The 15,383-nt window shown below is 47.2% G+C and overlaps 1 protein-coding gene across 4 annotated transcripts in view; it reads left to right on the forward strand.

Annotated features, from left to right (window-relative positions):
- WDR11 (WD repeat domain 11) overlaps positions 1 to 15,383 on the forward strand; it is a 238,628-nt gene that overhangs the window by 34,928 nt on the left and 188,317 nt on the right. For all 4 annotated transcript variants that reach the window (XM_029610533.1, XM_029610534.1, XM_029610535.1 and 1 more), the window contains exon 3: positions 7,992 to 8,145. In XM_029610533.1, the coding sequence (XP_029466393.1) occupies positions 7,992 to 8,145 (154 nt within the window). The remainder of the gene's footprint in view (positions 1 to 7,991; positions 8,146 to 15,383) is intronic.

Raw genomic sequence — 15,383 nt, forward strand, 5'->3', positions numbered from 1 at the left:
GAGAACAGAAAATACACCGGAATAAACAGAAGAGCACTGGCACACAGCACTATTCTCAAAAATGTGCATTACAATATTTTAACAAATTTAGCACACAACGAACGTAATAATAAAACACAGGAAATTAGATTTTTTACCTGTAAAAGTACCTTCCAGGTACACCTGGCCAGAACCTACATCACTAAACATTTTATGCATATTTTGATGATTTAATGTAACCGAAATTTAATGGCAACTTACTCCATTACTTATGTGCCTACATGTAAACCGTTGAGATGGTATATAAATTAGTGATGGTATAGAAAAGACTTTAAATAAATAAATAAAATACCTAAATTCAGGGAATGAGTAGAGAAGCAGCTCCTCTCAAATATCTCCCCCCTCGGAAGAACAGGCCGAATCCTGTGGGAAAAAGAGGCACACAGGCTGAAGATGCACAAGGTTAAATATTTAAAGCGTGGATCAGGATCCTAAATAGTCTCAGAAATCCTTTTAGCTGGGCAGTGCTCTTTAAGTACCAGAAGCGGCAGCATTAGTAGTGGAAAGTTATGTGGAACTTGCAAGCCAACATGCAATCACGGGTCCTGCAGAAGCTGCGCCGTTGCATGGGTTTCTGTGGGATTGGAGCTGCCGCAGGGCCTGTGAGCTTGCACTGATTCACAGGCCCCGTGCCGACTTTCATTCCTAATGCTGCTGCTGCTGCCACTTGCAGTCGGGCTTGAGATCAGCCTTGATGGAAGGGGAGGGCTGAATGTGCACATCTCCTTATCCACCACTGTAGCAATCCAAGAAAAATATGTTACCTCTATCATCAGCCTGCCCTCTCTTTTCACTAGTTGTCATCCACCTTTGTCCCAGGACCCAAATGGAAAATATTGCCAGAGGCCCTAGCTCCGAGGGAAGTTTGTAAAAGTGGTTTGAGGGTTGGGTTGACTGTAGAGGGTAAGAGAGGGGAATGAACGAAGATTGACTGACAGGAAGATGTAGGAGAGGACCTGGGGGTGAGAAGGGATCAACTGGTGGGATGTGAGAGGAGGTGATAGAGGGTGAGGAGGGAATGAAGGATGGGGTGACAGAGGATCAGTTGGGATTATAAGAAGGGTTTTAGAGGGAGAGAGGGTGGGCTGGGGAATGTAAGAGGGAATTAGCTGGAGGGGTGGAGGTTAAGCCAGCAGATCCTCTGTGGGGCAGGGGTGGAGGTGGTGAGAGGATCGACTGGCGTGCGGTAAGGGTGAGAGTGGAGCACTTGTTGTACCCCTGCTAATTTTCTATTGATTGTCCTCTGGGGGTCAGATGAATTTTCAAGTGCCAAAATGGGATCACATTGGCGCAAAGTTTGGAGACCCCTGATTTAAAGGCAACATGAAAGCTTTATTGGATCTCTCTTGCATGCTATCCTGGCTTTTTTGTTGCAGAAGAAGGATGTTTAATATATTGTTTAAGGAGAAACCCCTCTGTTCCTGTTCATTCAGTGTTGGGATTTCACTTTGCATGTTCCATACAATCAGCCTTTCCTGAGCCTTCCCAGGCATCAGTGTCATCAGCTTGTGCTGCACTGCTGCTTCCCATGGCCAGCTAACCCTCAAGCTTCACCTCCTCCAACCTCAGCTGAGGACTTCATTTTTGGCCTGAGTGGCTGAAGGGAAGAGCCAAAAGAAGTTGCTCCTTGGTGAGGACTTTGGGGGGGACCTTGTGGGAGTTATTGTGGTTTTCAGTTTTATGAAGTGGGAGCAACGAGTGAGGTGATCAAATTTGCAGATGACCAAAATCATTCAAAGTTGTTAAATTGCAAGAGGACCTTGCAAAACTGGGAGACTGGTCATGCAAATGGCAAATGAAATCCAATGTGGACAAGTGCAAAGTGCTGCACGAAGGGAAGAGTAACCCAAATTATAGGGACACAACGCAAGGTTCCACATTGGGAGTCACCACTCAGGAAAGGGATCCTAGGCATCTGTGGTGGGTACTATGGCACCCAAGAAAGCAAATCGAATGCTACAAATTATTAGGAAAGGAATGGCGCGACTGCACCTTGAATATTTTGTATAGTTCTGGTCACCACATCTCAGGGAAGATATAACAGAATTAGAAAAAGTACCCAAGCCAGGGAAAGCTTCATCTCATAACAGAGCGAATCTTCATGCAGGTCGGGGGGAACCTAAGAGCTGCGATTCCACCTAGGAAAACAGCCAGCAAGCTGTCGCCATGGGAGCACACTCCACCAAGGACTGGGCTTGGGAGCCAGGAAATCCTACTGCTCTAGTCCAGCATGGTCCACCGTCTGCTGCAGGTAGAGAAATCCTGACCATTGCCTCTGCAGCACCAAGTGATGGTATCATTGAAAAAGGGTGCGTTAGCACGATAAGGAAGCTCTGTTTGAAATTGGCTTCCAAGGACCAGTCTTATCTAACACCTGGGCAATCGTCAACCAAATGATCTCTTGGATCAACAGCCACATTAGACGGCTATGAAAGCAGAGACTTTTTATAAATGGTCTATACAGTCTGCCTAGCAAGTTTCTTATGGAAGTAACTGCCTCTCCATGCAGGTTACCCCCATGTTTCTGTTAAGGGTAGTAACTGCCGCTCCCTGCAGGTTACCCCCATGTTTCTGTTAAGGGTAGTAACTGCCGCTCCGTGCAGGTTACCCCCATGTTTCTGTTAAGGGTAGTAACTGCTGCTCCATGCAGGTTACCCCCATGTTTCTGTTAAGGGTAGTAACTGCTGTTCCGTGCAGGTTACCCCCATGTTTCTGTTAAGGGTAGTAACTGCTGCTCCATGCAGGTTACCCCCATGTTTCTGTTAAGGGAAGTAACTGCTGCTCCATGCAGGTTACCCCCATGTTTCTGTTAAGGGTAGTAACTGCCGCTCCGTGCAGGTTACCCCCATGTTTCTGTTAAGGGTAGTAACTGCTGCTCCATGCAGGTTACCCCCATGTTTCTGTTAAGGGTAGTAACTGCTGCTCCATGCAGGTTACCCCCATGTTTCTGTTAAGGGTAGTAACTGCCACTCCATGCAGGTTACCTCCATGTTTCTGTTAAGGGTAGTAACTGCTGCTCCATGCAGGTTACCTCCATGTTTCTGTTAAGGGTAGTAACTGCTGCTCCATGCAGGTTACCTCCATGTTTCTGTTAAGGGTAGTAACTGCTGCTCCGTGCAGGTTACCCCCATGTTTCTGTTAAGGGTAGTAACTGCCGCTCTGTGCAGATTACCCCCATGTTTCTGTTAAGGGTAGTAACTGCTGCTCCGTGCAGGTTACCCCCATGTTTCTGTTAAGGGTAGTAACTGCTGCTCCATGCAGGTTACCCCCATGTTTCTGTTAAGGGCAGTAACTGCCTCTCCATGCAGGTTACCCCCATGTTTCTGTTAAGGGTAGTAACTGCCGCTCCGTGCAGGTTACCCCCATGTTTCTGTTAAGGATAGTAACTGCCGCTCTATGCAAGTTACCCCCATGTTTCTGTTAAGGATAGTAACTGCCGCTCTATGCAAGTTACCCCCATGTTTCTGTTAAGGGTAGTATCTGCCGCTCCGTGCAGGTTACCCCCATGTTTCTGTTAAGGGTAGTAACTGCCGCTCCGTGCAGGTTACCCCCATGTTTCTGTTAAGGGTAGTAACTGCCGCTCCGTGCAGGTTACCCCCATGTTTCTGTTAAGGGTAGTAACTGCCGCTCCATGCAGGTTACACCCATGTTTCTGTTAAGGGCAGTAACTACCACTCTGTGCAGGTTACCCCATGTTTCTGTTAAGGATAGTAACTGCGGCTCTGTGCAGGTTACCCCCATGTTTCTGTTAAGGGTAGTAACTGCTGCTCCATGCAGGTTACCCCCATATTTCTGTTAAGAGTAGTAACTGCCGCTCCGTGCAGGTTACCCCCATGTTTCTGTTAAGGGTAGTAACTGCTGCTCCATGCAGGTTACCCCCCCCATATTTCTGTTAAGGGTAGTAACTGCAGCTCCATGCAAGTTTCCCCCATGTTTCTGTTAAGGATAGTAACTGCGGCTCTGTGCAGGTTACCCCCATGTTTCTGTTAAGGGGAGTAACTGCTGCTCCATGCAGGTTACCCCCATGTTTCTGTTAAGGATAGTAACTGCTGTTCCGTGCAGGTTACCCCCATGTTTCTGTTAAGGGTAGTAACTGCTGCTCCGTGCAGGTTACCCCCATGTTTCTGTTAAGGGCAGTAACTGCCGCTCCATGCAGGTTACCCCCATGTTTCTGTTAAGGGTAGTAACTGCAGCTCCGTGCAGATTTGTAGGGCGATATCTCATGCTTACCAATGATGCACTAATTATGAATTATAATAGCCATGTATAAACCAAATTCTGATAGGCCCCCAGACACTGTTACAGCAAGAGAAGGAACTTTGCCCAGGTGAACTTTAAACTTTGTCGCTGTGGAAAATGAAGAGGCCTTGTCCTAATACTCTGAAGGATACCTTATCAGATGTGCCTGATTGTCAGTTCCTGTGCAAATATAAAGAGGACAGAGAGGCAATGACCTAAGATCCTAAGCAAGTGTCAGGGACATTCAGGCAAGCAGAAAGGCCCTCATCCTTAGAGGGAGGAGCAGCTCTGACACACAGCTGGGCATACAGATGGGTAGTTCTTCCTCCAAAGGAATGGAGAGGGGAAAGGACCTGCAGTGCGACAAAAGACCCTCCACCCAACCCTTATGCATATTCATCAGCTGGAAAATATATGCAGGGGGCAAGGAGGAAACAAAAAAGGAGGAATGAAGCCCCTGGTGGAGAACAAGTCTGGAAAAAAGGAAGGAAGAACAGACCCCCTGGTAGAGTGACCCTGAAAGCAAATGGGAGCAGGCAGGCAGGCAACGGACCCCCGGAGGAAGAGGAGGTGCAAACCCACGGAGAACCTGTGCTGAGGTGTCCCTGGAAGCGAAAGGGGGCCAGAGGCAAACTTACCCTCCCTGCTATTGAGAAGGGAGAAGACTGGGATAGTTAATCTTCCAAAACGTTTTCTCGTAGATAAAACACTGGCTGTTTAGATAAGGGGGGTACATTGCACTTTCTATGGTATGTGTTTTTTGCTTGTAGTATAATGCTCATGATAAGGACATAAGAACATGAGAAATTGCCATGCTGGGTCAGACCAAGGGTCCATCAGCCCAGCATCCTGTTTCCAACAGAGGCCAAACCTGGCCACAAGAACCTGGCAATTATCCAAACACTAAGATGAACCCATGCTACTGATGCAATTAATAGCAGTGTGTTAGGGTTGGGATTAGTGGACCCTTGGGCCGGCCGTGTGGATGAAGATTAGATGAGAAGAAAACTCCGCTGAGATGATTCAGCCGTGAGGCGGCAAGGAACCAGGAAACCACTCAGGAGCTTCGCCACTGGAAGTCCACGATCCCTGCGGGAGAAGCCCGTGGGGATCCGGGCCGCTGGGACCTAGGAGCGGTCTCTCGGAGCAGAAGTCCAACAGAGTGGAGAACAGTCAGAGGATTTGAACTGGCAGCAGGCAAAAAAACAGTCTATGAACCAAAACAGGAACCAGAAAGTCAGTCAGTCCGAAGGCTGGAAAGCAGAAACTGAAGCGGAGACTGGAACTGGCAAGGAAGCAGGATCAGGAGTGGAAGCTGGAACAGAAGAGCAAACTGAATCAGAAGTACAGGACCAAGGACAGCAACAGTCACTCCTTAGAAAGAACACTGTTGCAAAGCAACGACTTCTGTCAGACGCCAGATTTAAATATTCTGCCGACATCTGACGTCATCTCGGGACCCGGCCTCTATGTCATGCCCCTTCGCTTCCAACTGCCTCCCCTTGTGTCTGTGCGTGCCTAAGAGGGGCGGAGCTCTGAGACGCTGCCACGGAGAGGTCTGAGAAGGCCTGAAAAATGCTGGACACAATCATGGGACCCCAGAGCGAAGGAAGGTAAGAACCCGGTTGCAAGTCCAGCGACCGGGACTGCAACACAGTGGCTATTCCCTAAGTAAACTTGATTAATAGCCATTAATGGACTTCTCCTCCAAGAACTTATCCAAACCTTTTTTGAACCCAGCTACACTAACTGCACTAACCACATCCTCTGGCAACAAATTCCAGAGCTTTATTGTGCATTGAGTGAAAAAGAACTTTCTCCGATTAGTCTTAAATGTGTTACTTGCTAACTTCATGGAATGCCCCCTAGTCCTTCTATTATCTGAAAGAGTAAATAACCGATTCACATCTACCCATTCTAGACCTCTCATGATTTTAAACACCTCTATCATATCCCCCCTCAGCCGTCTCTTCTCCAAGCTGAACAGCCCTAACCTCTTTAGCCTATTAAAATGCTTCACTTAAATTTACTTTAGTTTAAGATAGAGCTTGTACAAGAATATTATAATAATTACCTTAGAATAAGAAGTATTAATTACCTAATTTGAAATTTGCAAGCAATTTAAATAGAGTATCGAGCGGTATGTGAGCAGGACTGTGCGTGCGGGGAACGATGGTGCGCCCGGCACTGCCACACTCTTTCTAACACGGCCTTACTGTATCGACCTGTATGCTAGCTGCCTATTAAAGCAAGAGGTAAATTTAAAGCTGTTAGGTTAACTTTTAAGATGTTAAAGTGGAGTTCCCTTCTTATCTGAAAAACAAGTTGGGCTGGTATTCCCCCAGGCAGGACTTAAGATCTAATCAAGGGAGAAGCTGTATGGTCCAACAGTGCAAGTGGCAAATAAGGCATTTGGAAGAGTTCACACTTTTTCTCTTCCCATCCCCATGCTTTGGAATTCTTTGCTGGATGATGATAAACAAGAGACAAGCTTTCTACTATTTAAAAAAAAGATGAAGACTGGTATTTCCCGTGGCTTTATTTGAGAGGTCTCATATTTTGGATGATTAGGCTTTTAGTCTGAGTATAGTAAAGGAAATCTATGAAGAAGGGAATGAGATTTCATGGTTTTAAGGGTGTGGATGAAATAAGGGATACTTTGGGATATAATGGAGGAAAAAGGGAAGTCCGAAGTGGTGTGTATTGGGGTATGAACTGTAGTGGGGATAGGAAGTGCATAGAAACATGATGGCAGGAAAAGACCGTATGGCCCATCTAGTCTGCCCATCCGCCCAATTAATTTAGCATCACTTCCTTAGAGATTGCCTGTATTTATCTCATATAATTGTTGGAGTGTACAGTGGACAACTAATTCTAAATAAATAAGGGGTGGAGTTATAAGAAGTTGCTGGCTATTTTATGTGGTTTGTGTTTGTTGATTGCTTGCAGTTTGTTTTGCTATTTTATGTGGTTAGTGTTTGATTGCTTGCAGTTTGTTTTGCTATTTTATGTGGTTAGTGTTTGATTGCTTGCAGTTTGTTTTGCTATTTTAACTTGTGAACCATTGTGGGCAACTTGTTTGAAACCAGGGTGGTGGTCTCATTGATTTCTGCAACTGATTGGTAAACCTGCCTGAGGTGCACATTAGGAATGCTGCTCTTTCTAGGGAGAAGGTCAACCCCAAACCACCTTCTCTGTTTTGTTTTTTATCCACTTGCTGTGAAAGTAAAATGTTTTTAACATATTTAAGCAGCGAGATTCTGCATCAATTATTGCCCTCTGCAGAATCACAAAAAGGTTCTTGCTGTTTGTAAGGCTTTTTGACTTGCAGGGAAGATGCAGTTTAAATCAACCTCTGCATCCTCTGACGTGCTGAGTTTTGGTCACATGATCATTTGTACCTGAGGCCTCCCGATGCGTATATTTCTCACAGTTAGTGCACTAATGTGAAAAGAAGATCCAGAGTAAGATTTTCAGATGTTTGTGATCATTGCTCAGAGCCGTGTGTTGGGTCAGCGGGGAGAATAGAGTGAAGCCTGGGACACTGCAGAAGTAGAGAAAGGTGCCTGCCAGTCCCAGAGCTCACCAAAACATAATTTGAAAATCTCATCGTTGGCTTCTGGAGTCGAGGAGAGATTTTTTGGCTTTAACAGTGTTGCCTTTTGTAGCTGTGTTGTACTAAGTATTTATCTTGGATTCCTTCCTCCCAACAGGTAAAATGGGCCAGAGAAAACTACCACCACAACATTGGCTCCCCGTATTCTTTGCGCCTGGCTTCAGCCGATGCAAGTGGCAAGATTATTGTTTGGGATGTGGCAACGGGAACAGCTCGCTGCGAAATCCAGGAGCACAGCAAACCCATTCAGGGTAAGGTCAAAGTGTGCGCTTCCTTATGGTTCTCTGCTGTACGGCTCCAGGTGAGGCCAGAGAGAGTGCGCCTCCTTATTAAGTCCCTCCTGCAACCCCACCCCCCTCTTTCTCTGCTGTACAGCTCCAGGTGAGGCCAGAGAGAGTGCGCCTCCTTATTAAGTCCCTCCTGCAACCCCACCCCCCTCTTTCTCTGCTGTACAGCTCCAGGTGAGGCCAGAGAGAGTGCGCCTCCTTATTAAGTCCCTCCTGCAACCCCACCCCCCTCTTTCTCTGCTGTACAGCTCCAGGTGAGGCCAGAGAGAGTGCGCCTCCTTATTAAGTCCCTCCTGCAACCCCACCCCCTCTTTCTCTGCTGTACAGCTCCAGGTGAGGCCAGAGAGAGTGCGCCTCCTTATTAAGTCCCTCCTGCAACCCCACCCCCCTCTTTCTCTGCTGTACAGCTCCAGGTGAGGCCAGAGAGAGTGCGCCTCCTTATTAAGTCCCTCCTGCAACCCCACCCCCTCTTTCTCTGCTGTACAGCTCCAGGTGAGGCCAGAGAGAGTGCGCCTCCTTATTAAGTCCCTCCTGCAACCCCACCCCCCTCTTTCTCTGCTGTACGGCTCCAGGTGAGGCCAGAGAGAGTGCGCCTCCTTATTAAGTCCCTCCTGCAACCCCACCCCCCTCTTTCTCTGCTGTACAGTTCCAGGTGAGGCCAGAGAGAGTGCGCCTCCTTATTAAGTCCCTCCTGCAACCCCACCCCCTCTTTCTCTGCTGTACAGCTCCAGGTGAGGCCAGAGAGAGTGCGCCTCCTTATTAAGTCCCTCCTGCAACCCCACCTCCCTCTTTCTCTGCTGTACAGCTCCAGGTGAGGCCAGAGCGAGTGCGCCTCCTTATTAAGTCCCTCCTGCAACCCCACCCCCTCTTTCTCTGCTGTACAGCTCCAGGTGAGGCCAGAGCGAGTGCGCCTCCTTATTAAGTCCCTCCTGCAACCCCACCCCCTCTTTCTCTGCTGTACGGCTCCAGGTGAGGCCAGAGAGAGTGCGCCTCCTTATTAAGTCCCTCCTGCAACCCCACCCCCCTCTTTCTCTGCTGTACAGTTCCAGGTGAGGCCAGAGAGAGTGTGCCTCCTTATTAAGTCCCTCCTGCAACCCCACCCCCTCTTTCTCTGCTGTACAGTTCCAGGTGAGGCCAGAGAGAGTGCGCCTCCTTATTAAGTCCCTCCTGCAACCCCACCCCCCTCTTTCTCTGCTCTACAGTTCCAGGTGAGGCCAGAGAGAGTGCGCCTCCTTATTAAGTCCCTCCTGCAACCCCACCCCCCTCTTTCTCTGCTGTACAGTTCCAGGTGAGGCCAGAGAGAGTGCGCCTCCTTATTAAGTCCCTCCTGCAACCCCCCTATTCTTTCTGCTGAATGGCTCTTGAATAATGTCAGTGTGCACATCCCAGGGGGGTGTCCTTCGTGCAGCCCTCCCCGTCCTTAGTCTGTGCTGGGGATGATGTAGCAAGTGTTGAAATGTTTGAAACCTACAGAGGAATTTAGGAAGTTGAAAGAAGGGAGAACTTTGACTTGACTTTGTGACAGCTAGTGGACAGCAGAGTGTTACTGAGCGAGCTGTTATGGAGGAGTAAGGAGGCACAGTGAGGCTCTGCAGACAGTTTAGTACAGTCTGTGCATCACCAGGACACTTGCAAGCAGGCTACAAACTGCTGAGAATCCCGAAAATAAAATAGAACTGAATTCCAAACATGCCCTCATTAACGGCTGTAAAACTGATGTATGCAGCTTCAGGCAAGTCTGGAAATGAATCTTTAATGTTCAGCTCCCAGCAGGGACTCCAGGACTCATTACTGAAGGCATTATAGTGGGAGGGAGTTGCTGTGCATTGACATTTTGCCTGCTTGCCTTCCCTTACACAGAGTAATACCAGGCTCGTCCCCACTGGCTCCTGGAGGGCATAGATCCAGTTCCCTCAGTCAGAGATGACAGTGGATGGTGTTTGGTGGTTCTCCTCTTGTCCCAGTGCATTAACTTTTAATTAATGCTGCCTCCAAGATATTTAATAGGATAGAGTTCCTGGGTGGGAGTCCCCCCAGACAGTAGGACTGATGGCGTTGGGTTTGTGTTCAGGACTATCTGAAGAGCACATGGATGGCAGCTGAGCCACGCTGATGGCATGTCACGCTGGCCATCTTGGAGCACCTTTCGGTTGTCCCCTCAGCCACAGGAGAGCACTTGCGGCATCCTGGGGGTGAAGATAGAAATGAGGCAGCTTTCTTGTGACCCTGAGGGGCCCCTGTCTGGCCTTGGTAGCTGATGGAGGCGGGCAAGCCTCCGCTCAAGGCCTAAGATGCCGGTCCTGTGGCAAGCAGTGGGGTGCAAGTCTCCCCTGGAAACCAGCAGAGGACAAGCCAGAGGGAAGCAGCATGGAGGAAAAGTCTTGCAGGATGGCGTCCTTGCCTGCTGCAAATGATGGCGAGGATCCAGGTGACGAGTGAAGATTAGAGGTTGTGCTGCTCCTGTAGGCTGGGAACGAGGAAGATGCAGGAAGCTACAGCCCTATTAGTTTAATATAAACTGCAGAAGGAGAGACCATTTCAGCTCTTTGAAGCCAGCGGGTCACAAGATCAGAATGAGAAGGTCTCGCCAGACAGCTTGATTGATTTCTCTCAGTTCACCTGCATTGCAAGCAGTGGCTTGTCAGGAGGTCAGTAAAACCTTCGGCACTGTGCCGCTCAGAGGAAGAAAAATGATAATAGCAGCTGAAAGGTTGATTGAGAAAGCTGTGACCAGTCAGGGGTGCCGCAAGGATTGGGGGAAAGCCCAGAGCTCTTCCCTGGCTGTAAGTGACCCTGGGGAAGGGTTAGAAAGGGAAGTGAGAAGAAACATGCCAAGAGCAGATAAGATGAAAGGTAATATATTTTATAGCCAAAGGACTGCTCTCCAAACGGTTTTCAACAGAGTAACTAAATAACATATAGTGCAGAACATAAATACCCCCAATTCTATACTTAACGCAGGTTCTTTATTGTTTAGCAGAGCACACAGCTGGAACTTACTTCCTGCTTTCACAAGGGACGGGACCAGTGGCGTCAAGATAAATCATATAAAAATGATTAAAAAAAAAAACAACTAAACATCCCAATTCCTAACTTTGCCTCACTCCCCTCACTGACACCCCCATATACGTTAACTATCTTCCTCTTCACTCCCAAAAATTTCCAAATGCACAGAATTTCAGCAGAAAGGGACCTTTGCTGACAGGAGGGGGGGAGAAGACCACAGATTAAGTAAGAACAGCAGACAGATTGGTCCTTTTTCTGCTACCATCATCTCTTTCTATAAAGAAGCTCCTTCCCCCTTCCAGGTCACTAGGAGAAGTTAATCATTAGAGTTGCTTCTGTGAAGTAAAACATAGATTGGAAGCAGCATGCGACGATTTAGCGGCCTTGCAATAGAAGCAGACCCAGCCGCTAGCCATTGTTAGCCACTCTGAACCTCCTAGGGCCAGGATTAGTTAAGTGGAAAGGGAAGGTGAGAATGTACTTGAGTGAAATTTCATTAGTGACTTCCGGTCCCATAGATGTGGGTATTTTGGTGTGGAAGAGGGTCTGGTGGGATCTGTGCAAGACATCCTGCTGTACCCCGGAGGCTTTGAGTACTAAGGGAAGATCCCCCCTCCTTCCTCTGTTACCAAATCTGCAGTCTCCCTGAAGCAGGATCCGCAGATGGACATCGTGACCAGGGCAGCCAGGTTAGCGGCTCGGCAGTCTGGGGACGACACTGGGTGCAGGAGCCCCTGACTGTGCTGGAGTTTGGGGTGCAGTCACCAGTGGCTGGGGAGCTCAGGCCAGGGGGAATAGCGGGGACGAGAAGAGTTTCATGACATCCGCGTCTCCGCCAGTGCCAGCGCTCTTCTCTCACTTAGTGCTCACGAGTATCCTCGGAAGAGGTTCGGCAGAGTCCTCCATAACCAGCACTGTGAGAGAATTGTGTGCACTCTCTCTTCTGATACTGTCTCAAGGTTTCAGAGTCACGATGTTGAATTTCAAAGCCACATGGAGCACTCCCCCGCCCCTCAACCGAACAACTTCTGTAACTGTATTCCGTATGATTTCCATGTCTGTAGGGACCAGACATGGAAATCATATTTCTATAGTAAAGATTCTCTCTGTTATAATCAGATGGGGTTTCCCCCTGAGCTGTGCATAGATTCTCTCTATTATAATCAAACGGGGGGTTTTCCCCTGAGCTGTGTAAGGTTTCTGTTATCATCAGTCGGGGGTTTCCCCTGACTTGTGCATAGATTCTCTGTTATAATGAGATGGGGTTTCCCCTGATTCTCTCTGTTATAATCAGATGGGATTTCCCCTGATTCTCTGTTATAATCAGATGGGATTTCCCCTGATTCTCTGTTATAATCAGATGGGGTTTCCCCTGACCTGTGCATAGATTCTCTGTTATAATCAGACTGGGGGTTTCCCCCAGCAATGTGTAAAGATTCTCTCTGTTATAATCAGACGGGGGGTTCCCCTGACCTGTGTAAAGATTCTCTCTGTTATAATCAGACGGGGTTTCCCCTGACCTGTGTAAAGATTCTCTCTGTTATAATCAGATGGGATTTCACCTGACCTGTGTAAAGATTCTCTCTGGTATAATCAGACGGGATTTCACCTGACCTGTGTAAAGATTCTCTCTGTTATAATCAGATGGGGGTTCCCCCTGACCTGTGTAAAGATTCTCTCTGTTATAATCAGATGGGGGTTTCCCCTGACCTGTGTAAAGATTCTCTCTGTTATAATCAGAAGGGGTTTCCCCTGAGCTGTGTAAAGATTCTCTCTGTTATAATCAGACGGGGGTTCCCTCTGACCTGTGTAAAGATTCTCTTTTAAAATCATATGGGGTTCCCCCTGACCTGTGCATAGATTCTCTGTTATAATCAGACGAGGTTTCCCTTGATTCTCTCTGTTATAATCAGATGGGGTTTCCCCTGATTCTCTCTGTTATAATCAGATGGGGTTTCCCCTGATTCTCTCTGTTATAATCAGATGGGGTTTCCCCTGATTCTCTCTGTTATAATCAGATGGGGTTTCCCCTGATTCTCTCTGTTATAATCAGATGGGGTTTCCCCTGATTCTCTCTGTTATAATCAGATGGAGATTCCCCTGATCTGTGCATAGATTCTCTGTTATAATCAGACGAGGTTTCCCCTGATTCTCTCTGTTATAATCAGATGGGGTTTCCCCTGATTCTCTCTGTTATAATCAGATGGGATTTCCCCTGATTCTCTCTGTTATAATCAGATGGAGATTCCCCTGATCTGTGCATAGATTCTCTGTTATAATCAGACGAGGTTTCCCCTGATTCTCTCTGTTATAATCAGATGGGGTTTCCCCTGATTCTCTCTGTTATAATCAGATGGGATTTCCCCTGATTCTCTCTGTTATAATCAGATGGGGTTTTCCCTGAACTGTATATAGATTCTCTCTGTTATAATCAGATGGGATTTCCCCTGATTCTCTGTTATAATCAGATGGGGTTTCCCCTGACCCGTATAAAGATTCTCTCTGTTATAATCAGACGGGGGGTTCCCCTGACCCATGTAAAGATTCTCTCTATTATAATCAGATGGGGTTTCCCCTGACCTGTGTAAAGATTCTCTCTGTTATAATCAGATGGGATTTCCCCTGATTCTCTCTGTTATAATCAGATGGAGATTCCCCTGATCTGTGCATAGATTCTCTGTTATAATCAGACGAGGTTTCCCCTGATTCTCTCTGTTATAATCAGATGGGGTTTCCCCTGATTCTCTCTGTTATAATCAGATGGGATTTCCCCTGATTCTCTCTGTTATAATCAGATGGGGTTTTCCCTGAACTGTATATAGATTCTCTCTGTTATAATCAGATGGGATTTCCCCTGATTCTCTGTTATAATCAGATGGGGTTTCCCCTGACCCGTATAAAGATTCTCTCTGTTATAATCAGACGGGGGGTTCCCCTGACCCATGTAAAGATTCTCTCTATTATAATCAGATGGGGTTTCCCCTGACCTGTGTAAAGATTCTCTCTGTTATAATCAGACGGGGTTTCCCCTGATTCTCTCTGTTATAATCAGATGGGATTTCCCCTGATTCTCTGTTATAATCAGACGGGGGGTTCCCCTGACCCGTGTAAAGATTCTCTCTATTATAATCAGATGGGATTTCCCCTGATTCTCTGTTATAATCAGATGGAGATTCCCCTGATCTGTGCATAGATTCTCTGTTATAATCAGACGAGGTTTCCCCTGATTCTCTCTGATATAATCAGATGGGGTTTCCCCTGATTCTCTCTATTATAATCAGATGGGGGTTCCCCTGACCTGTGCATAGATTATTTGTTATAATCAGACGGGGTTTCCCCTGAGCTGTGTAAAGATTGTCTCTTATAATGAGATGGGGTTTCCCCTGACCTGTGCATAGATTCTCTGTTATAATCAGACGGGGTTTCCCCTGAGCTGTGTAAAGATTCTCTCTGTTATAATCAGACGGGGTTTCCCCTGACCTGTGTAAAGATTCTCTCTATTATAATCAGACGGGGTTTCCCCTGAGCTGTGTAAAGATTCTCTCTGTTATACTCAGACGGGGTTTCCCCTGATTCTCTCTGTTATAATCAGATGGGATTTCCTCTGATTCTCTCTGTTATAATCAGACGGGGGTTCCCCTGACCTGTGCATAGATTATTTGTTATAATCAGACGGGGTTTCCCCTGAGCTGTGTAAAGATTGTCTCTTATAATGAGATGGGGTTTCCCCTGACCTGTGCATAGATTCTCTGTTATAATCAGACGGGGTTTCCCCTGAGCTGTGTAAAGATTCTCTCTGTTATAATCAGATGGGGTTTCCCCTTATTCTCTGTTATAATCAGATGGGGTTTCCCCTGAGCTGTGCATAGATTCTCTGTTATAATCAGACGGGGGGTTCCCCTGACCTGTGTAAAGATTCTCTCTGTTATAATCAGATGGGGTTTCCCCTTATTCTCTGTTATAATCAGATGGGGTTTCCCCTGACCTGTGCATAGATTCTCTGTTATAATCAGACGGGGGGTTCCCCTGACCTGTGTAAAGATTCTCTCTGTTATAATCAGATGGGGTTTCCCCTGAGCTGTGCATAGATTCTCTGTTATAATCAGACGGGGTTTCCCCTGATTCTCTCTGTTATAATCAGATGGGATTTCCCCTGATTCTCTCTGTTATAATCAGATGGGGGTTCCCCTGACCTG

Source organism: Rhinatrema bivittatum, chromosome 7 (genome assembly GCF_901001135.1).
Source record: "Rhinatrema bivittatum chromosome 7, aRhiBiv1.1, whole genome shotgun sequence".
NCBI classification, from domain to species: domain Eukaryota; kingdom Metazoa; phylum Chordata; class Amphibia; order Gymnophiona; family Rhinatrematidae; genus Rhinatrema; species Rhinatrema bivittatum.